The sequence below is a fragment of the Nicotiana sylvestris genome, chromosome 2 (assembly GCF_000393655.2).
Source record: "Nicotiana sylvestris chromosome 2, ASM39365v2, whole genome shotgun sequence".
NCBI classification, from domain to species: Eukaryota; Viridiplantae; Streptophyta; class Magnoliopsida; order Solanales; family Solanaceae; genus Nicotiana; species Nicotiana sylvestris.
The window spans coordinates 169,259,723-169,283,700 of record NC_091058.1 but is presented as its reverse complement, the minus strand read 5'-3'; the positions used below and the strand labels follow the sequence as shown (position 1 = coordinate 169,283,700).

The 23,978-nt window shown below is 38.6% G+C and overlaps 1 protein-coding gene across 1 annotated transcript; it reads left to right on the top strand.

Moving 5' to 3' along the window:
- The first annotated feature begins 2,416 nt into the window (after positions 1 to 2,416).
- LOC104228122 (uncharacterized) lies at positions 2,417 to 3,085 on the top strand. Its single transcript, XM_009780527.1, has one exon. It carries the CDS (start codon positions 2,417 to 2,419, stop codon positions 3,083 to 3,085), a length of 669 nt encoding a protein of 222 aa, XP_009778829.1.
- The last annotated feature ends 20,893 nt before the right edge of the window (positions 3,086 to 23,978 follow it).

Sequence of the window (23,978 nt, the reverse complement as noted above, 5' to 3'; positions counted from 1 at the left end):
AATGTGCCAACAACCACGGGTGCATTGATGTGACGTGGTTGGAGATGTATTTCCATGATGTTGCAATTCTTGAAAAAATATATAATAATAATGACGAAAGCGGTTAAAAGTTAAAACTTGCACATGAGCTCATAATTGTATAAAATCAGATAAACAAGCCGAATATGACAGTTGAGCGACCGTGCTAGAACCACGGAACTCGGGAATGCCTAATACCTTCTCCCGAGTTAACAGAATTCCTTATCCGGATTTCTGATTCGCGGACTGTAATACAGAGTCATTCTTTTCCTCGATTCGGGATTAAAATGGTGACTTGGGACACCCTAAATCTCCCAAGTGGCGACTCTGAAATAAATAAACAAATCCCGTTTTGATTGTCCTTTAATTGAAAAAACTCCTTCCCCCCTCGCGGGGACGGAAAAAGGAGGTGTGACAGGCTATATAATGTACTGCTATATCAAAAGGAATTTCAAGAGAGTGTGCAAGAGATATGGAACCAAAGAATTGAAGGGCATACTATGCATTCCATATGGACCAAACTACAGAGAATACATGATAGAGCTAGGCTGATGAATAAAGAAATGAACTCATTAGAAAAGAAAGTGGAGAAAATCAGAATGGAGTTACAGAATATCCAAAGACATATTGATAATGATCCTCTGAATAAGCAGCTAATTGAACATGAAAAGGAAATGATAATGCAAGCAAAGAAATGGGAAGGAATAAATGAACAAGTATTAAGACAAAAATCTAGAGCAGTGTGGATAAAAGCAGGTGGCAGAAATTTAAAATTCTTTCATGCCCAGCTAAAGAACAGATAGGCTAGAAACAGAATTGCTTCCATTTGTAATGAGCAGGGAGAAAGAGTAACAGAGCCAAAGTAGATTGAAGATGAGTTCAAAAGCTTCTTTCAGAACTACTGGGCAGTGCAGCAACTGAACTACCATGCATTGATTTGGACATAGCTAGGAATGAACACTGTCTCACAAAGGAGCAACAGAAGATGCTGAGTTGCAAAATAACTAGAGAAGATGTAGTTAAAGCAGTGAAGGAGTTACCAAATGACAAAGCACCAGGGATAGATGGTTTTACTGCAGAATATTTTAAGGAATATTGGTCTACAATTGGTGATGAGGTCAGAAAAGCTGTATTAGAATTCTTTAGCAATGGGAAGCTGTTGAAGAGTGTTAACTGTACAACATTAACACTGATTCCAAAGGTAGCCAGCCCAAACTCAGTCAAAGAGTTTAGACCTATTGCATGTTGCACAACTATATACAAGATCATATCAAGAATCATCACAGCAAAACTGAAATTGGTGGTAGACTCAATTGTAGGAGAATCACAGTCAGCTTTTATCGAAGGAAGGAACATACTGGACAATGTGATCATAGCACATGAGATGGTAAAAGGGTACAATAAAAAGGGAGTGTCACCAAGATGTTGTATCAAAATAGATATCAGGAAAGCCTATGACTCAGTTGAATGGCCTTTCTTTAGAATGATATTGATAGAGTATGGTATGCCTGTAAAGTTTGTAGAGCTGATTATGGTATGTGTAGCTACTGTTAGTTACTCTCTGATCCTAAATGGAGGGTTAACAAACAGATTCTAAGGGAATAAAGGGCTAAGGCAAGGAGACCCCATGTCTCCTTACCTTTTTGTGCTTGTGATGAAGTATCTGAATAGAGATCTAAAGAAGTTAAAAGACAATCCAGACTTCAATCATCATCCAAGGTGTGCCAGGAATAATATTACTCACATTTGTTTTGCAGATGATTTAATTCTTTGTTCCAGAGCAGATGAGGTGTCGATCAAACTGATGCTGAAAAGTTTCAACCATTTCTCAGAGGTATCAGGGTTGAAGGCCAATCTAGAAAAAAGTGCCCTATACATTGCAGGTGTTACAAAGGAATTCAAGGAGAGGATTCTGGATGAAATGCAGCTTACTTTAGGGGAATTACCATTTCGATATCTTGGTGTTCCACTCTCCTCAAAAAAGCTATCAGTGCAGCAGTGTATGCCCTTGATCGAAAAGATAATAGCAAGGATAAACTGCTGGACAACAAAGTGGTTATCATATAGTGGAAGGCTCCAATTACTGAAAAGTGCGATATTTGAGATGCAAACTTACTGGGCACAAGCCTTTTTATTGCCAAAGAAGATACTTAAGATGATTGTTACTGTATGTAGAACCTTTTTGTGGACAGGAAAAAATGATATTTCAAGGAGAGCATTGATAGCATGGGACACAATATGTATGCCATTGTCAGCAGGGGGTTTAAATATTCTGGTCAGTTATGCATGAAACAAAGCTGCATTGTGCAAATTGTTATGGGCTATTAGTGCAAAGAAAGATACTTTATGGATTCAATGGGTCCATAGTTATTATGTCAAAGAGAAAGATGTGATGGTAATGGACACTCCTAAACAAGCATGCTGGATAGTGAAAAAAATCTTTGACACTAGGCAATGGTTTCTGGAAAAACACTCAAGAAATGAGCTGGAGCAATACCAAAGAAATGGTAAGTTTAACATCAAAAAGCTATACATTGCAATTAGACCTCAGTTCCAGAAGGTTTGGTGGAAGAAGATCACAACAGGATCGAAAGCAATACCAAAGCATAGATTCATTCTTTGGTTAGCACTTCACAGGAAATTAACCATAGTGGACAGGCTAAGAAGATGGGGCACTATAGTTGACAATGAATGTGTATTATGTGATATAAATGAGGAAGAATCAATGGAGTATTTATGGTTTGGATGCAGATATGCCAAAACAATATGGTCTAAATTGGTTCAGTGGCTGAATGAAAAACATCAGATTGGTACTTTGGATGATGAGATTAAATGGTTGACAAGCAGAAATCCAAGCAGAACCTGTGGAGAAATACTAGTGTTCCTGTTCACATCCATGGTGTATCATGTTTGGACAGAGAGGAACATCAGAAGATTCCAAGGAAAAGCAGTAGAAGTCAGGCAGAAAATCAAAGACATAGTGCTGGAACTGCACCTGGCTGGACAAAATGAAAGGAAATGGCAGAAAGAACTAGCAAGACTAAAGAATTATCCAAGTATAGTATAGAATGAGTATAGTAATCGAGGGATAGATGTGTAAAAAGAAAGTGATAGCTGAGAGTGTTCAGAAATGTAATAGATAGAATCTAGTTCTAGAGTCAAAAAAAGAACTAGCGGATGTAAATATTTTTTCTGGGTTAAATAAAGTTTAAGCATTTAACCAGAAAATGAAAGGCCAGGTTCAATAAATAAATTAATTAATTCATTAAGTGCGAATTATACTTTTGCAGAAATTGATGTACTTTTCCTTTGATAGTTGAGTCACTATTCCGTACAATAAACATTTAGGAAAAGCTTTTCTCAAGTGACATAGCACTGCAGTATGCTAGTACTAACTTAATTATAACATAATCATGGACTCAATAATTAGCTGCTAACTCAATTATAAGCTCTTTCTCTCTCTCTCCGACCTCGAAACTTCAGGTGGTAATTAGTTTATTAGTTTTAAAAATATTTACATGAACAAGAGGCTAAGATCTAACTTCATAACGCCAAAAGATGAGAACTCATCTACTATAATGATAACTTTTGGCTAGATAAAAAAAAAACAGAATAAAACATAAGTATGAAACTTATTATAGATAGTTCCTTACTGGTGTAGGTTACTCAATCTAGCGGTGTAAGAAAAATTAATTACATTGTATACACAAATTAAAACTCTTTTGGGATAGATGTATGAAGGAATTAAGAAAAGAAAAAAAACTGAAATAGAGGTGCCCTCGCTACTTCAAATGTGAACTCCATTAATTATTTACTTGTGTATTGTAGTAAACAAATTGACACAAGGGGGAAAATGAAATGCTATCATTATATTCTCTTCTCTTGTTTTTAGAGGTAGTACCGAAAGTGACAAGATTTTGGGTCAACGAAGGACAAAGTAGTTAAGTTAAGTGTCGTTTCATTTGTGAATTGTGTAACTTAATTTCCACGTAGTGGCTTGATGTAGACGTCCAACCACCCATAATTTTCCACCCTTTGACTTGGTCTTTCTTGCTGCCAAAGGTTTTTCTCACCAATAAAATTCTCATATTTATTAAAAGAAGTCAAATGTATGGTGATACTTGTTTACATTTGGTTTCTCAAGAACCCGACATATAATACTAGAATATATCTGAATCATAAAAGAAAAAAGAAACTAAGTATAACCTCCATATAATATTAAAATCTATTTTTTTTTTTTGAAAAAAGCTAATTTAAATTTGCCGTAAATGGCATAATTCATAAATACCATGAAGAAAACAATAATTTGGTGTTGAATTCAGACAAACGAATTATCTTTCGTCATAAGAGATGGAATTAAAAAAAATGGCGCTTTCTTATCTCATGCATAGCACTCTCATCCTTATCCAATATTAATTACTTAATGGAAACAAGTATTTTCTCCTTTCCTATTCCACACGAAAAACGTATATTTAGGGGTTTATTCTCAAACTCTGACAATATATTATTGAAGATCTCAGCTCAAATAAACATGCACCTTCGTTTATTGTTGTTTTATTACTTTCCTATTTCTTTGCATTTTCTTTTTTTCTGTTTTTGGGTTCATCAACATCTCATTTCAAGCTTTAGTGACCTTTGTTACGAAGAAATACAAAATTTTGTGCAAACGTATAAAAAGAAAAAGTAGAGTAGATCAAAACAATAATCTAACCACTCTCTGATTGTGAATATTATATTAGTTCTAAATATTAGCATATAACCATACAATAGCAAGCCTGAGGATTAATTATGAAGAACTACTTGGTAGGAAGCGCTTTAACAAATATTAGTAAGCCTACCGAATGCAAATCCAAATTATCCTATACGAGATGCCTAAGAAAAGGGTAGGGGGGGGGGGGTTGGATGACGAGGGAAGAGGATGGAACGAGAAGATCATGTGAAAGAAAGAAAAATGAATGCAAAAATGAAAAGAAGAAAACAATGACAAAAGAAAAACCATTGATAGGCTTTTGTGCTCTAGTGATTTCTCACACCTAGCTAGCTAGTTTATTAAAAACAAAAACAACTTTTCCTCCTATGCAGAATATTATTAGTCACTGACATCCATAATCTTCAATACTTAACCTACTATTTCCAGAATTACTATATCCTGCAGGAGAACCACTCTCTTGAAAATATTCTTGCTTTTGTTCCTTATTAGCAGCTTCTTCATGAGAGTAATATCCATAATGAGAACCCTCCCCTATTGAACTTTCAAGAAAATCATCTGTTTGTGGTCCAAAACTTAAGTTAATAGGACCCCTTTGATTCTTGATTGGAGAAGTGTGACAACCAGTGTATTGTTGTACAACTGCTCGAAAATTCGATATGCTGGCATTAACAAGAGTAGTAGGAGTTTTCTTGGAAGCTCTTGATCTCCTTCTCACTGGTTTTGATATAGTACTAGTTTTAGGGCTCAACTGATGATCACCATTTCCAGAAGAATTTTCAGGACTTAAATTGGAATAACTACTTATTGTAACATGACTTGGATAGGTAGAAGTGTTCATGATTGTAGAATCTTGAGAGAAACTTTCATAAGGGGTATTTGCTAGTTCAAAATGATCTGTTTGTTGGTAATATGGCATTTGGATATCCATATTCCATTGATTAGGAGAAGTTGGGATAGTGTTGCTATTCATGTTTTGGTTTTTGTTTGTGGGGTTTATGGTTAGGTGGATGACCTCTCTATATAGCTCTCAGTGTTTTTCTTCACTAGCCAGTTTGTGATAGAATTATGAATCAAATGCTTTGGTTTTTAAGATCTATACAAGACTTATTAGTCAAAGTTAGACATTTTTGTCTTGATGTTTCCTTTTCAACTATAAGACAATCTTGACTTTTGACCATTCAAATGTTGAGGTAAGAGAAGTAAATTCTTTCCACACTCCCCCCTCCCACCCCCCAAAAAAAAATCCAGCTTCATCAATTCCCTCTTCCAAGTTACTGATTTTATACTTCATTTCCTTTACTAGGAGTAGTGTTTTTTCTGGCATCTTGTGGGGCTAGGATTGAGAGAGGGTGTATAGAAGCCTAAGGGATATGTTGTTTCTTTGCATGCTACATGACAAATAAATAAAGGAAATAGAATTCTTGGAAAGGAAGATGAATCATATCTAAGAAAATCTACTACTCTATTACTTTAATTTCTAGTGCACATGTCATGTGAGGAAATAAAATGCTTTTTTTTAAAGCTAGAATTAATAGGACAAATAGTACTCCTCTTGTTTTGAAAAGAATGAAGAGGTTCATAGCACGAGGGCCAAATTAGTCTTTCTAATTTTATTCTCAATTCAAATGTCAATTTGTTAAAGTTTTTAAAATACATTTAGATAATTGGAAACTAACATAAAAACAATTAAGTGAGTTTTTTTCTATTAAGAATATTTGAATGGTAAGTAGTACACTAGCTTCTCATAATATAATTTGTTGCATCCTTTAATTTCTAGTGTATATGTTATTCCAACTATTTTAATTTACTTGAACTAATTTTTTTTTTTAGTCTGGTTCAAGAAGAGTGATCCCTTTTTAAAAATGAATGTAATTTAGTTTAAAGTTTCCATCATACCTTTAAATGACGATTATATGTATAGCTACACAAATGAACGTTATAGTAAGTTTCAGACCACGAGTTTTCAATGTATTTTAGCTACACAAATATTATGACATATTTAAGATCAGAAATTTAAAAATTTTCATTTTTTTAAATCAGTTAAATAAGTTCACATCTTAAATTCAAAAATACTATGTATGCATGAATACATGGGTGTATATATGTCAGAAATCAAAATACATAAGCACTGTTAGCTCATGACCTCCAAGATTCTAGTTTTGACTTGAGTTTCCACCTCTTTTATAACAGCCATAGACATAATAGTATAGCAGACATTGTTATGCTAATTGACCTTGGTATACTTTGAAAGGTCATGCAAATTCCTTTTTTTTTCCTATCACGATTTCTCAATTATTCTTTAGCTTTTATATAATTTAATATCTTTTCGAGTAGTATTTTTTATGTAGTTGCTATCTTATTAGCTGTTGAAAACAGTATTCTTTACTGTTTGAATTTATTATTAAAAATTCGATATACTTTTATACCCAGCATCGTATGTATTGTTATGCTAGCTGACATTTTTTTGGTAAAAATTGCACGGGGCGTCCTATTTGGTCGCTCCTATTTAACCTATACCCATTTTCTTTAAAAGTTTTAACTTGTACCCACTTTTTAAACAATTTCAGCCTCCTTTCTCCTCTTTCGTTTTCTTCTTCTTCTTCTTCTTCTTCTTCTTCTTCTTCTTCTTCTTCCGCTGCTTTCTTCTGCTGTTGTTGGTGCTGCTATGAATATACAGTAATACAGATGTTCATAGACACAGTAATTAGCTATTCACCAGTTGCTTTTCTTGCTCTTCTCCTTTTGTCCGGTAAAGTCTTAATTCTCTTTTATGTCAAATCATCACCTTTTTTTGTTTTCTTGTAGTACTCAAAATTAAAGTCTTTTGTGTCCAGTTAAAAGTGAAGCATTAACTCCTAATAGAATTAACATGATTGAATTAATTGCAGGAGCGGTTCTACTAGGAAGTAAAGTGGAATGTGCAGATGGCAAGGCTTGTACTCGGAATTGCGATCCAGATGTAGCTTACATGGTTTTCCCATCTACTGGACAAAGGATTACTAAACCATGTGTCAACTGTTGCTCAACAAGAAAAGGTTGCAAACTTTTCCACAGCAATGGCTTGAGAATTTGACGGCGCTGTCTTAAAACTTTCACTTTTTATAAAACTTCAGCACTAAATAAGCTGAAGTTTTTACAAATGAACTAAATAACTTCAGCATCTCTGCTGAAGTTTTTGAAAAAGCTTATGCAGGACAAAAAAACTTCAGCTTATTTAGTGCTGAAGTTTTTATAAATGAACTAAATAACTTCAGCATCTTCTGCTTAATTTTTGAAAAAGCTTAATGACAAAACTAATGAATCCAGGACAAAAACTTCAACTTATTTAGTGCAATTACAAACAAAAACTTCAGCAAATAGAGAACAAAACTTCAGCTACTATGCTTAAGTTCAGTAATTACAAACAAAAATTTCAGCAAATAGAGAACAAAACTTCAGCTATTATGCTTAAGTTCAACAATTACAAACAAAAATTTCAGCACACTTGGTTCAACACACTTGCTACTTCAGGCCCGTCTACTAGACTGCTGAAGTTTTGCGTGATTGCCTTTGCTACTTCAGCCCCGTATGCTGAAGTTACGTGAAAAAATGGGTACGCTTGTAATTCTTTTTCCAGAGCGGGCACAAGTTAAAATATGATTCAAAAAGCGGGTATAGATGCAAATCTATGCAAAAAAATTTCCTTCTTATAATTTTGATGATTCAAAAAAAATAAAAATAAAATTGGGTCGCCCTTGTTTCTACATTTTCACTATATTAAAGGAAAGAGGTGTATAGGGTAAAATATGCTATTAAGTGATTGCATAAGGGAGCTACACGTGGATCATAAGGCAAAGGATAGCTAAAATCGAAGACAAACATTCCATTTGTTACCGCAAAGAATAGTGCCCATAAAGATAAAATAAATGCCTACCACCCGGTAGCATTTAATGGAGAATATTCTATAGCATTTAATACATTGCCTGTTATAAAGAATTTGTGATTCATGCCCGCCGTTACACATTCTTCAATGACCCTCATAATTGACATTAAAGAAGGGCATGATCCTAGGACCTTGTTCCCTAGGTTCAACTATAAATGGTAGCTCTATTATCATTGTAAGGGACACGAATTTTTTGGAAAACTTATGCTATAATCTATTCAAAACTTTATACTATTTTATCTTTTCGCTTTTTATTCCATTGTTGTTATATCTGGAAGCCCTGCTCCCGGAACTATTGTTTCTGCTGTTTCATTTTCATCTCAAGGCTAAGTATTGCATATTATTTCAATTCTTCTATTATTTCAGGATCGAATTAATTCACTTATCTAGAAACTACGTATAAATCTAACTGTACTGTTTTACGGGTAAACAGTTTGACGCCCATCGTGGGGCCTAAACAGTCATGTAATTAAGTTGATCCTTGCATCTTTTTTACTAACATATTTTGTTTACTTGTTCTTAGCAAAAAATCACAGAAAATGACAGATAATGGTGTTAACAACATACACAATCTTGAGGCCCAAAGAGACCAGCCTAAGCACGAGGATAATGCCACACCGGTCCATGGCAGGCGGTACCTGCGACGTGTTCAGGAGGCGACTCTCGATGATTCTGAAGAGGAGCATGTTGTTGATGCAGTAAGGGTCATGCAGGAGTAACAAGAGGTCATTCTAGGCTATCTCATGCGACATGATAAAGTTATGACAGAACTAAAGCATGCATTGTCGGGTGCTTCAAATAACGCGAACAGACGAGGTTCAATTCCTCCCGGTGCTCCCACATATCAAACAATGTAGAGGGTCAACAACAACACCCTGAGGGGTGAGGTCGACCTCGATGAGACCAGGGGGAGTGGATCTGGTCACAACAACGAGAGTGGTTCATTAAAAAGCAAACTCATATGGTTTATGAGGAAAGTAAACTCTCGCGTGGACCGAATCCCGGGTGCACCACCGGTGCTGAAAGGGCCGGACTCAAAGAAGTATACTCAGTTGTCGTACAAGCCAAGCATGACACCAGAATTGATCCCGAAGTAGTTTAAAATACCCCACGTACCGAAATATGATGGGACTTTAGAGCCTCAGGAGCATATTACCACATATACAATAGCGGTGAAGGGGAACAATTTAGCTCCCCACTAGATCAAATCTGTTTTACTGAAAAAATTCGGAGAGACCCTCACGAACGGAGCCTTGATGTGGTATTCATTGTTACCCGACCATTTCATAGATTCCTTTGAGATGCTCGCAGATTCGTTTATTAAGGCTCATGCCGGGGCCATAAAGGTGTAGGCCCGAAACACCGACATATTCAGAATTGCAAAAGGAAAGTCCAAGTTGTTGTGGGAATTCATAACCCGGTTGCAAAAGGAAAGGATGTTGCTCCCCGCTGTTCTGGATGAATGTGTGACTGAAGTATTCACCAAGGGTTTGAATCTGAGAAGTTTCGATGCCTCCCGAAAGTTGAAAGAAAGCTTGCTCGAATTCCAAGTGACGATTTGGGTGGATGTTCACAACCGGTACGAGTCAAAGATAAGGATTGAAGATGATTAGCTCGGCTTCCCGGCGTCCTCTAAAGATCGAGAGAAGAATAAAGAAAAATAACTAGATGATTTTGACACAGACTAGTGGTCTTTGAGGGTCCGATTTTTGCCCTACAAATGGGCCGAAGGACTCGGCAAAGGGTTCCGGTCGACAGACAGGTTCATCACCGACAAAAGAACTCATCGTGGCCGAAACAACAGATTGCTACAGGACAAGGAAGCATCAGGTTCTCGAGATTCTTCCTATCCCATACTTTCAAAATACAACTTCAACGTCAGTATAGTAGAGTTGGAATCAGCTATGAGGTACATTAAAGAAGTACGGTTCCCGAAGCGATGAGGTCCGATCCAATCCAGAGGGATCCTAATTTATGGTGCGAATACCACAAAAAAACGGCCACCGAACTGGGGACTGCCGACATCTACGTGAAGAGGTGGTGACACTACTGAAAAATGACCATCTCAGGGAATTCTCAAGTGACCAGGCCAAAAATAATTATGGTCACAACTGTGATACATGTAGCCCTAAAAATATGAGAACCCCCCCGCCAGACGATCAACATGATTTTCGGGGGGGGGGGGAAGGAGGGAGGGGGAATGAGATTAACGGGGTTACTTTCTCGGCAGCAAAAATTATAAAGGTAACAGTAACCCCCGACAAAAGGCTTCGGAAAGTCGCTGAGGATGACATCACTTTCACGGAGGAAGACGTAGATGGATTATTGCTATCGCACAATGACACATTGGTAATTTCTTTAAATGTATTATATTTTAAGATCAAACATGTTCTGGTGGATCCACAAAGTTCGGCCACTACCCTACAATGGAGGGTATTGGAGCAAGCCAAACTTACCGAAAGCATCACTCCGACCACAAAATTCCTCGTCGGTTTAACCTCGCAAGCGTGACAACCCAAGGAGAGATCCTAGTGCCCAAAAATGTCATGGGGTGATGAAGATGACTCTTTTCGAGGTTGTGGACAATGATATGGTTTACAACATTATTTTGGGAAGACCGTTGCTGCACGAGATGAAAACCGTACCATCATATCATCAGTTGCTGAAATTCCCAACTCCCGAGGGGATTAAACAGATAAAAGGCGACCAACCAGTGGCAAGGGAGATGAATATGATTTTGGTCTACTGTAGCAAAGGGAAGAAGCATACAATATAGCAATTACAGGAACTCGTGCCTACTCTCGAGTCAAGTGAAATTAACCAGGGGGAAGAAGCGTCAGAATCTTATCAGGTGCCAAGATATTTCTAGGTACCTGAAGAAACAGATGCAACGAAGTCCACAGCGGAAGAGCTTGAGCAAGTCGCATTGTTTGAAAAGTTCTTGGACAGGAAATTCCACTTGGGGGCAGTACTGCACATTGATTTCATGTCTGAATTTAATGAATTTCTTAAGTTTAATGCCAATTGTTTTGCGTATTTGCATGCGGATATGACAAGTATCCCGATGGAAGTGGTTGTATACGAGCTAAGCATAGATCTCATCATTCCTCCGGTAAGACAAAAAGAAATGTCCTATTGCCGAGGCCAGAAATAAATTCGTCAAAGAGGAGGCAACTCGCTTACTTGATATCGGTTCGATCTGAGAGGTAAGTATCCAGACTGGCTAGTTAACGTAGTAGTAGTTATAAGGACTTGAATAAGGCGTGTCCAAAGGACTCATCCCTACTGCCAAACATCGATTAAATAATTGATACAACGACCAGGCATGAGTTAATGAGTTTCCTCGATGCTTATTCCTGGTACAACCAAATTAAGATGAACCTGGAGGATCAGGAGAAGACTTCGTTCATAACGAATTTCGGCACATATAACTATAATGTGATGCCCTTCGGGCTAAAGAATGCCAAAGCCACTTATCAGCGGCTCGTAAAAAACATATAGGAAAACCATGGAAATTATATAGATGATATGCTTGTTAAGTCTTTGAACGCAGGTGACCATCTTAAGCACATGCAAGAAACTTTTGACATCCTAAGGAAGCATAATTTGAAGCTTAATCCCGATAAATGCACGTTCGATGTCAGCTTCGGCAAATTCCTAGGATTTCTAGTGTCATAAAAGGGGATTGAGGTAAACCCCCATAAAATCAAAGCCATAAAAGACATTCCGGACCAGCTATCAAGCAAAAAATAGGTTCAAAGGCTCACATGGATATTGGTTGCATTGAGCAGGTTCATTTTCCGGTCATTAGGGAAATGGTACCATTTTTTTCGCACTACTCAAAAAGTAAAATGACTTTAAGTGGACCCCAGAATGCCAACAGACTTTAACGGATTTGGAAAAATATTTGCCAAGCCCTCTGTTACTATCAAAGCCGGAGCAAGGTGAAAAATTGTTAATCTACCTAACAGTCTCTGTGGTAGCGATAAGCGTTGTTTTAGTCCGTGAGTAAGAAGGTATGCAATCTCCCATTTATTATGCTGGTAGAATTTTTACGGGAGCAGAAACTCGCTACCTGTATTTGGAGAAGCTGGACTTAGCTCTCGTAGTCACCGCTTGGAAGCTGAGACCTTACTTCCAATGTCACCCGATAGCTATGGTGACCACCTTCCGAACTCTCGGGTAGGTTGGCCAAATGGGTCGTCGAAATGAGTTAATTTGTGGCCGATTTCAGTCCGGGACTGCTGCCTCTGGCAACCAAAGAGGTAGTGATGGTGTCGGAATCGTCATTGGGAGTTTGGACCCTATTTGCAGATGGAGATTCCAACATGAAGGGGTCCAAGCTCGGCATAGTATTGATCATGCCTTCAGGAGAAACCCTAAGGAAGGCCATAAGAATGGTCCCTTTGACTAATAACAAAGCAGAGTATGAAGCTTTAATTGTAGGACTTGAATTGGCTCGGGGACTAGATTTCGAGGAAATAGAAATCAAATGTGACTCCCAGCTGGTGGCAAATCAGGTCTACGGGATCTTCGAAACCAAAGAGGAGAGCATGCAACAATACATAGTGAAGGTTCAAGCTCTATTTGCTCGGTTTTAGGAGTGTTCAGTTACGAATATCCCGAGGGAAGAAAATGAGAATGCAGATGCATTAGCTAACCTTGGTTCATCAATGGAAATAAATGGATCAGATTCCGGGCCAGTAGTACAGCTCATGCACTCAGTTCTGGTCCTAGATAGGTACTATGAGGTGAATACGACCAATTTGGTCTAAGACTGGAGGAATGAGATCATTGATTATCTCGAACACACGAAGTTGCGCAAAGACTCCAAGGCATCTGGGGTGTTGCGCCCCCAAAGAAGCACGATATAGCTTCAAAGGAGGCCAGTTGTACAGGAAATCTTTCTAAGGCCCGCGGGCCCGATTCTTTGGAGCTTTCGAAGCTAACTATGTTATGTGTGAAGTCCATGAAGGGATATGTGAAATTCATTCTAGCGTCGACTCCTTGGTACTAAAATTGGTAAGGGCAGGATACTATTGGCCCCGAATAGAACAAGACACCAAAGCTTTCATACAAAAATGCGATAAGTGTCAATGCGACGCACTACTGGTACATCAACCAGCAGAACCATTGCACTCAATTCTATCTCCATGCCCGTTTATGAAGTGAGGAATGGATATCGTCGAACCACTGACGCCGCCCCTGACAATAAAAGATTTATTTTGATTTTGACTGACTATTTTTCTAAGTGAGTTGAACCTGGTCCTTAACAGAAGATCAACGAACGTGAAGTGGTAGATTTCTTATGGGAGAACATAATTTGCAGATTTGGAATACCAAAAGGGATAGCCTGCGATAACGGGCTAGTTTGTAGGCACAAAGGTCACGAAGTTCCTTGAAGACTTGAAAATCAAAAGAATCACATCTTCACCCTATCATCCGAGCGCAAATGGTATTGCGGAATCAAATCACAAAGTGATTAAACAAAATCTCAAAAACATACTGGAAGCAGCTAAAGGAAAATGGCATGAGGAATTGCCTGGAGTGCTATGGGTATTCCGAACAATGACCAAATCGAGCACATGAGAAACTCCCTTCTCCCTTGGGTACGCAGTAGAATCCTTAATCCCAGTGGAAGTAGGGGAGCCTACCTTGCTATATTTCTAGGCAAGCGAAGAGGCAAACAACGAAGTAATATTAGTCAACTTGGAGCTACTCGATGAGCGTAGGGACTTGGCACATATAAGGATGGCAGCCCAAAAGCAGAGAATAGAAATATATTATAATCGAAGAGCCAACCTCCATTATTTCAAAGTGGGAGATGTAGTTCTAAAGAAAGTAACTCAAAACACCCGGGAACTCAATGTAGGGAAGCTAGCTCCAACATGGGAAGGCCATTATCGGGTTTCAGCTGTCACCAGGAAAGGTTCATACAAGTTGGAGAATCAAGATGGAGAAAAGTTGCCAAGCAACTGGAATGTGGCACACCTCAAGAGATATTATTGCTGAAGAACATCACATGTAATGAAAGAGTGTGCTGCACTCTTTTTCCCTTCGTCTAGTTTTTGTCCTAATCGGGTTTTTCTGTCAAGGTTTCTAATGAGGCAGCAATAGAAAGCATACTACAAAAAAGGTTTCAATAGAAGCAATAAGACCTTTTAATAACAAGGCACACAAGCGAAAAACCACTCCGGAGCGGTTAGATAATCTTTGGCTTGGTAGCAAAATTTCCACTGGGAAGTTAAGTTTGCTATCGAGCAAAGGTTACCCGACCGTTCACAAGTGCAAACCATTAGGGGATTGTTAGATAGCTTTGGATCGATAGCATAAATTACTAAGGGGAAGTGAAGTTTGTTACAGAACTGAAGATTATCTAGCAATTCATTTGTGGATTTCTCAAAGGTGCAAAACTTCCAGTGTTCAAATTCGCATTTTTCACATTCGAACGTTGGAGGGGGGAGGGGGGATGATATGAGGATATGGCAACAATGACTCCCACGTCAATCGGAATACGAAAATCGAAAACATAGTTATATCTATGAGCACGTGATTTTTGTTTACACGACAGTTACTCCAAAAGAAATCAAAATAATAACAAATGGCTTTGCCGTACAATTTTTGGAATTTACGTGGCATTTTTGTTAGCTATTTGTGGTTTTGTCCGTGTCCATTTAGTCTTATCAAACAAAAATACGAAAAAATATGTCGTGTGTAATTAAACCATATTTCGGTTATTAAAAGGAAAATCATAAAATATGCAGCTGTTATTCTATTTGTCGTCCTTGAGTGATTTTATTTTTTTTATTGAATATTAATGTGTGTGATAGTTGTTTAATAATTGTATAGTTTTTGTTTTACAATTTAGGTAGGATTTTTATAAATTAAAGAAGAAAAGAAAGGGGTTTCCGGATTGGGCCAGTTTGAACTAAATAAGAACAGGCCCAAACCCAAGATAACCCAGTCCAAATTCTTTTTTGCCCGGTCCAATTGAGCTGGCCACATGACCATCCAAACAACGTCGTTGTGCCACCTTCAATCTGGACCGTTAATCTCACTAGATTGACGGTCCAGATCACTCACCCATAACCCCATACCCGACCCGTTACCCGGACCAACCCCGACCCCAATACTAAACCAAACGACACTGTTTGATTAACCCTTGGATCCAGGCCATTGATCTCGATTGATCTAATGGCCAAGATCAAACCGTCCATCCCGTATATAAACCCTCATCTCGTACCCCGCCCCCTATCCAAGCACCCCTCCCTCATCCTCATCTCCCTCACCAGACCCCAAACCCCACGGAACCTTAGCACCGCCCCCCTTTCCCCTCACCATAAACCCAGCGGCAAGGATGCCGGCGACCACCACCTTAACACCCTAGGACCACCTCGACCCCCTGAACACAGATCCACTAACCGTGGGTCTCGAATCCTCCCCCACCATCTCGAATCTTCATTTGAAGATTCGAGCCGGACCTCGACCTACACCAAACCACCCCAAATCCATGCCAAGCACTCCCCTGACCTCCCTCATGACCAAACAAGGTTTGGTTTGGTCCGAATCCAACCAAGACAACCTGAATCCCAAATCTGCCCTTAGGAACCCTAGAAGTCCTGAGTCCGATTTGTGTCCGTTTGAACCAGAAGATTAGGGTCTAATGGACCTTAATCGAAGTGTTCTCAGTTGAGAACACCTCGATTAAAGTCCGTTCAACCCCAAGAAAGGTCGATTCAAATCCGAGCTAGGGTTTTCTGATTTTTCAAGACTTTAAGGTATTTTGTTTTCCTTTTCTTTGTCAGTTCATTTTGTTTGTTATAGTTAAATGTCTGTTCATATGTCCAAATATTTAGTTGATTTATTTTTGAATTTTTGTCGACTGTTCTGTCCACCTTGCCCGGACCTCTGTATTTGGTCAAGTCCTTCTTCATTTACTGATAGTGTATATGTGTATAAACTATACAATCGACTGAAATTGAATTTGGTCGATTAATTAGTTTCCAGGGCAACTTTTGTTTGGTCAGTACAATTTGAATCACATGATCAATACTGTTGGATTTTGGTCATTGGTTTCGATTGTATGTGCTGTGATTCGCGTAGTCGATTCGATATATGTCGTCAATTAGTCTCAGCCTTGAATGGTAATAATTTGACTCATGTTATTCATTTTCTGCTGAAGCTTTGTTTGAATCCAATTAAAGAATTGAGTATAGCTGCTTGTTAGTGTGTTTATTTGAATCAGAAATCACCTAAGGATTGATTAGCTGTTGGTGTTAGCAAGAATTACAGATTGTAGTTCAATTTAATAGCATGAGTGCTCACTTTTGACTCTGGGCAGCATGTGTTTGGTCAGAAATTAGAGATTGGAATAATTGGACAACATGTGCTGTCAGATTACATTTCTGCTGCCCATGCTTGGTTTAATTTAATAAAATGATAAAGCACTTTAATAATGAAAAGAGTTTGTTTGTCAGGGGAATCTCATGGGAGGGGTTTTATTTTTAAATGGTTGAGTGGAAAAACAGCAGGAGATGGGAGGGATTTTGAATGGTTTAACAGGCTGTAGATGGTCTGGGGGAAGTATATAAAAGAGAAGAGTTTTCCATTAGTGGGGGAGATACAGACAGAAGCTAAAAAACTAGACAGAAAAACAGTTCTGAATTAAGAGGTTTTCCAGATATAAAAAATAGTCCTGAAAAGAGAGAAATTCAGTTTTTGATTGGCAACATAATTCCATCAGGCTTTGGTTTAGTTTGAAACCTCAGTAGTTAATACTGTTTCTTTTTGGTTTTGACTCCAATTCATTGAAACTTCCTCTGCAATCTACTGCTCCAACCTTGGTTTGAGTTCGAGTCCATTTTGAGTTTTTGTATGCTGTTTGTTGCTACCTGGTTTTTCACAAATCTTTCGGGTTTCATTTGAGTTGTTCCTGGTGCACTTGGTTACTGTCACTGCTGCTGTATTTATTGTTGTTGCTGCCTTTCCTGTTTGCTGCTGCTGCTGATTTCTCTGCCTTCTGTTTCTTTTGTTGTATTCAACATCCAGGTACACGCTTCTGAAATTATGGATTGATGTACGTTTGAATTGGAAGTTGAGCTGAAGTAAACAAAGAAATGAATCGTTCACCTACTTTCACAATACCTATGTTTCAAATGTAGCAATAGGATTAAAATGATTCATTTGGTTCATATTTGCTTGGACTCATTCTAATCGCATTTTTGTATAAATTGGGGTGTACTTGAACCAATATGGACTGTTGAGTAGTATGTTGTTATATTGGTTAGACATATGTCCATGTGTTTTAGCAATTTAGTTTGGTTGATGATGATAACATAATACAGAATGTTAGTAGGCATTTGTATGTATCCCGTTGGATCTTTGAACTGTTTTGCCATGGCCCGATTCAGTTTGATTTCAGCGCATATGTCAAGCAAATTTCATATCACGTTTAGTTAATGCCAATGGATTAACCATTAATGTCAACTCTCTCGTTTGAATTCCTTGTTTCCATATAGGTTTAATAGTGTTAGTTTCATAATTAATGTTAGCATCGGCTCACCATGTAAATAAAGCGGCTATTAACTCTATAGAATCGACAGGTTTTTACATATTAGGGAATACGAATCAATGGTGCGAGGTTAAGAGTTTTAATCTAATAGGCGTGAATCTAGCAAGATGGCTAAAATTTAGATCTAATAAACTTTCGAATAAGCACTAAGACTCGAGGTTGATGTTTATTTTGACTAGTCGAAAACAATTATTGGTCTATCCACATAATTATGTGAAGTTAATCTAGTTATATAATAATTAATATTCTTTGAATATATTATTTTGTCGATTTTGTATTCACTTATAATTCCAAATTTTAAGTAATATTCTTTTCTGTTAACATTTGTCTTAATCTAGTATGTAAAATGATGTGCTTGTAGCATGTAACCAAATAAGATCTTCCTTTCGCTCTCTCTTATTTTTAGAAACAAAATTAATGGAAATGTAGTCTTTTAGGATACCTTTCAAAATAAATGAGATGAGCCTCGCTAAATAAAATGCACAAACCGCGGGGCCCTCATAAATGTACATGTTAAATACTTAGAATCCGAGATGGGTTATTTAGCGAATTTCATGACCCTCCCCAAAATAACGTGATAGTCTCTTTAGGCGCATTTCAATAATGTTACTTTCTTAAATTCGGGTGCGCATTTATGTGACCCAACTTCAAATCTCAACGGAGTCGAAATGTGTTAACAACTGCGGGTGCATTGATTGTGACGTGGTTCGAGATGCATTTTCACGACGTTGCAATTCTATAAAAATAAATGATAATAATAAAAGCAGTTTAGATTTAATAAAAGCACATAAGTTATAACATGTATTTAAATCAGATATTTAGCCATTATAACAATTTAAGCGACCGTGCTAGAACCACGAGATTCGAGGGTGCCTAACACCTTCCCTCGGGTCAACAGAATTCCTTACTTAGAATTTCTGGTTCGCAGACTTCATTTGGAAAAGTCGAAAATTTCCTCGATTTGGGATTCAAGATAAACCGGTGACTTGGGACACCAAAAGCCAAACCTTTCCCAAGTGGCGACTCTGAATTAAATAAATAATCCCATTTCGAATATTGTCACTTAAATTGGAAAAACTCCCTCGCGCATTTAACCCTTCGGGGCCGGGCGCGCAAAAAGGAGGTGTGACAGCTCTGGCGACTCTGTTGGGGATTTGGACCCAGAACCTCTGGTTCAGGGTTCAAGAATTCGAGCTTAGAATAATTGTTATATTTGGCTTTATTATCTGATCTTTATTACATGTTTTGGCATAACGTGTTAAATGTTGTCTTTTACCGCTTTGATATTATCTGAACTGTATATAAATTGTGCCGAAACCCTTCTCTTCTTACCTCCAGGGAGAAGCTCGCTGGTCGAGACTCCCTATTCTGTTAGTGTCAATACCTGAAATAAGAAAGAGGCTGGACAAGTTACAAAGCCGGACGATCTCGCGGGTCCCCGGTACGTAGCCCCCTCCTCGACTCTAGTTGTCCGCTCGGGTACACAGTCTAGAACATATACCCAGGTTATAAACCTAGTATAACAAAACCTCATGCCGGATCCCTAGTAGGAACGCTTATTTGCATCATGTTGTATTTGACATAGGGGACTCAACACAGGGGTTGGGTTCGTCTAGGACAGGCAACCTGAAATGAAAAGACCATCCTGCTGCATCCCGTTTGTTTTGCACATTTATTTGCTTCAGTTCTGCACGCTGACCAGTTTCTAAAAAAAAAAACTTAAAAAATAAAAAATAAATAGCAGCGTAGGGAGATAATTACTTATTTTTGGAAAAATAAAACCAATGTCCAAGTAGTGTCAAAACCTGGCCGGAACTTTCTTTAAAAAGAAAAACAAAAAGAAAAAAAAATGAAAACAAAATTTGTCTTTTAGTTTGATTTATTAAAAAAAAAATAGATAAAAAAAAAATTCCTTTTAATCACTTTCAAAATCCAAAAATATATATTTATTTAAAAGTTAAAAAAAAAGGAGAAAATTCAAAATTCAAAAAATGTTGTTTCTTTTGTAGTATCTCTTTTATAAATTCAGACTAATAGTCCGAATACTTCCTTAAAAGATTTTTCGAAATTTCAAAAAAAAAAAGTAAAAAAAAAAGGTTTCAAAGAAAAAAATATTTCTTTAGTCTTCATCTCTTTTCAAAAATAAAAAAAAACAAAATATAAAAATCCAGAAAAAATATTTTTCTCCTTTTCTTTAAAAGATTGTATTTAGAAGGGGTTTAGTTTATTTCCTCTACGCCTGATCGGCCCGAACTACGCCGGTTTGATTCTCATAGGGTATGAGATACGTAGGCAACCCTCATCGGGTCCAACCTCCCCTTTTTCAGAAATAGCCAAAATGTCAAATTTTAATAAATAAGTCAGGTGATGCTGTTTTGTCATAAATAGCCGAATGTTCCCGAAAGGGACGCCGGAAGGCTGACTTTTCATAAACAACCATCTTTTTTTCGGGTCATGTTTAGGATTTTTGTCCAGTTGACCCACACAGCCTTAAAATCTTCATCCCCGAAGTGCTGAAAGGCCGTGTTCGAAAATCTGATCTTCTTTTTTAGAAAAATAGTCAAAATATTTCTTTTAAAGTCACCTTAATGAATGTGCAGGATGAGAACGATGTAAAATGAACACTTTTCGATAATGACTAAAATCTCTGTCAAGTTACGGCTATGGTGGAATGATCTAGGTGCTGAGGGGCAAGATGAGGTCAAGAAATATCTGAAAGGTCTCACGGGTTTACTGGAAATCCAGCCTCGGGGGGGGGGATATCGTAAGAGCTTTGGTCACCTACTGGGACCCAGCGCACAATGTTTTCCATTTTTCCGATTTTGAACTCACCCCGACTCTGGAGGAAATGGCTGGGTACATCGGAATTGCTGAAATTCCATTAAGGCAAAGATACTTGGTCGCCCCAAGGGCTGTCACGGTGCATCGGTTTCTAGACTCACTAAAAATACCTAGTACGGTACACAACCCAGATTTGGCCGCCGGTTTTTGTACTCCATGCTTCATATACGACAGGTACGGTCATGTAGGAGGATTCAACAATCCGATTAACAAGCTATGCAGCAAAGGTAGTCGTCAGAAGTGGGTTAAGCACAGACGGGTGGCTTTCATGATAACGTTTTTGGGCCTTCTGGTATTTCCGAGGAAAGATGGAAATATTGATCTAAAGATATTCGGGGTCGTCAGTACTTTACTCACTCAAAATGACAGTACTCTCGCGCCTATGGTGGTATCCGATATCTTTCGAGCTCTCACAGCTTGCAAAGCCGGGGGAATTTCTTCGAAGGTTGTAACTTGCTGCTACAAATGTGGATGACTGAACATCTCTGCCATCGTTCCGAGCTTTTGAGCCATGGTTCCTCGAAGAAAACTTGCATAGAAGAATTTTACACGAGAACCAAAGAGATCAGTCTGCCCAAAGGAGTTATGGCATGGACCTCATTCTTTCAAGCTCTTACTGCCAGCCAAATACAGTGGACACTGGGATGGCTGCCTGTTGATGAGGTCATATATATGCCAGCAACTAAAACTCATTTCCTACTGATGGGACTTAAGAGCATTCAACCTTACGCGCCCTGCCGAGTCTTGAGACAACTCGGAAGATACCAGATAGTACCACACGAGGAAGATCTTAGTGCTCAAACAATTGAGATAAGCCCTGACGGACAATTTCCTGAAGCAAAAATCCGCCAGATCTGGAATGAATGTCAATATTTGAAAGCAGATACTTGCGTGCAGGATCGAGCCAAAAATGAGATGGCACTAGGTTACTTTGCATGGTACAGAAGAGAACTCGAACATGAAAGGCCGGCTAAAAGACCCCACATCCTGAATTTCACCGAGTCATCGCAAAAGCAGTGGAATTGGTTGGCAAAAGAAAGAGGCTATCGTACCGAAATCAACAAGTTGAAGCAACAAGTGGAAGGCCTGAAATATGAGCACAACGTGCAAGTTGCTACCGATCTGGGAGAACAGAACAGGTTGACTCAAGAAAACGAGATGCTCAGGGCCCAGATCAAACAGATGAGGATAGATGCTGATAAACAACCAAGGAGTCGATCAGACGAGCAGTTGATAAAAAGGCTGAAAAGTGAAGTCAGGGAATGGCGAGATGGTTTAGAAAAGTCTGAAAACGTCATGGCAGAGCTCAGGGTACAGTGGGGTACAAGAGCAGATAAGCATCGCCGATACTTGAATCAATTGAGAGGCGACCACGAGAAAACTGTTGCCAAAATGAAGAGAGAGATGGCTACACTTGAGGTTAAAGCAGTTAATCAGGCCGAGGATTTCCAAATTGAGAGCAGATACTGTTACGACTTGTTAGCCCAGATGAAGGTAGAAGTGCGGCAACTGAAGAATCAGCATATGCAGGATTCTCAGGTTTTAAAGACGTGCAATGATCAGATAAAACGCCTGCTCATAGAGAAGAAGCAAACCAGAGATAAGATCAGGACCATTGCCCATGCCATCATCAGACGGTGTCTACAGTGTGAGAACATGACCAGCATTACCGTTCTCTCGGCAGTGATGGGTTATGCCAAGCAGACCATGCATGAGCTGGAACAACTTGAAAGGGATCTCACACTTAGGACCGCGGCGAGGCCGAACGATGCCCCGCGGGCACCAATTTTCGAAACCTTAATGTATTCATAGGTCGAGTCTGTATCTTAGCATCTTCTGTCCGTCTTTTCGCATCAGGGTGCATTAGTCTGTTTGAGTCCTATGTTTATTTTCAAGGTTTGTTTTTCCTTTTTCAAAAATGTTGGTTGTAATAGATCGTTTCAGTAATAAAAGGTGTGCTTCTTTTACACTCATCTGTTTTGAACTACGTAATGATCTGATTCACGCGACATCGTGATACGTAGGCAATCGTCATCGGATCCGGTCACATCTTAACTGCAAAAATTGAAGACAGTAATAAAAAGAGAACGAAAAAAAAATAAAAAATAAATAAATAAAAAATAATAAAAAAATAAAATAAAAGGGAAGCCTAAAAGGAAGCCGGAATGACGCATGCTTTCGTTGCAAACATGTAGGAATTCACTTAACTATGTAGGTGCATCATACCCCAACGTGAGATTGCCTATCTATTATTTGTTTCGAACTAACCGTTCGTTTGTCGTTGAGTCCTTCCAGGTTTTAGAAAAGGCGGTTGGTTTGGTGAAAGTCTGGCCTCACATTCATACTTCATGAGGTCAAAAGGGAGTGTTCAATTACCTGTTGTTAAGTCAAGAGGCGGTACTCACACTTACTTCACAAGATCAAAGGGAAGCATAGAAATGTCTTCAGAAATTCCTTTGCCGACAGTTCCTGTTTCCGAGGAGAGTTCGATCTCGGCCGTCCTCACGCCCGAGTCCGCAACCGCGGAGGAAAATAGAACCCTGCGGCTCCGCATGTTGGAAATGCTGGATGACTGGAATAACGGAAAAGAGCCACCAAGTGTTATCCCTGGATTCCCTGAGTTGTTCTCCAGGACAAGCGGGACTTCTAACGTCCCCATAAGCTATCCGGCTGCCCTATTCGGGTACCCAGCCATTTCGGCCTTCTCCGCTGGATCGCCATCTGATTCTTATCTCCGGACGTCAACAACAGATGTAGCTACAAACATCTTTACTGCACCTCCCTGTCCAATTGTGGCACAACCCGCTACACACAAGCCAAATTTTGACTCATCCTCATTCACATTCCAAGCACCATCTTTCTCATTGGAACCAACTCGGTTCGCCACCAACAGTCATCCTCCACAGCCTCAATGC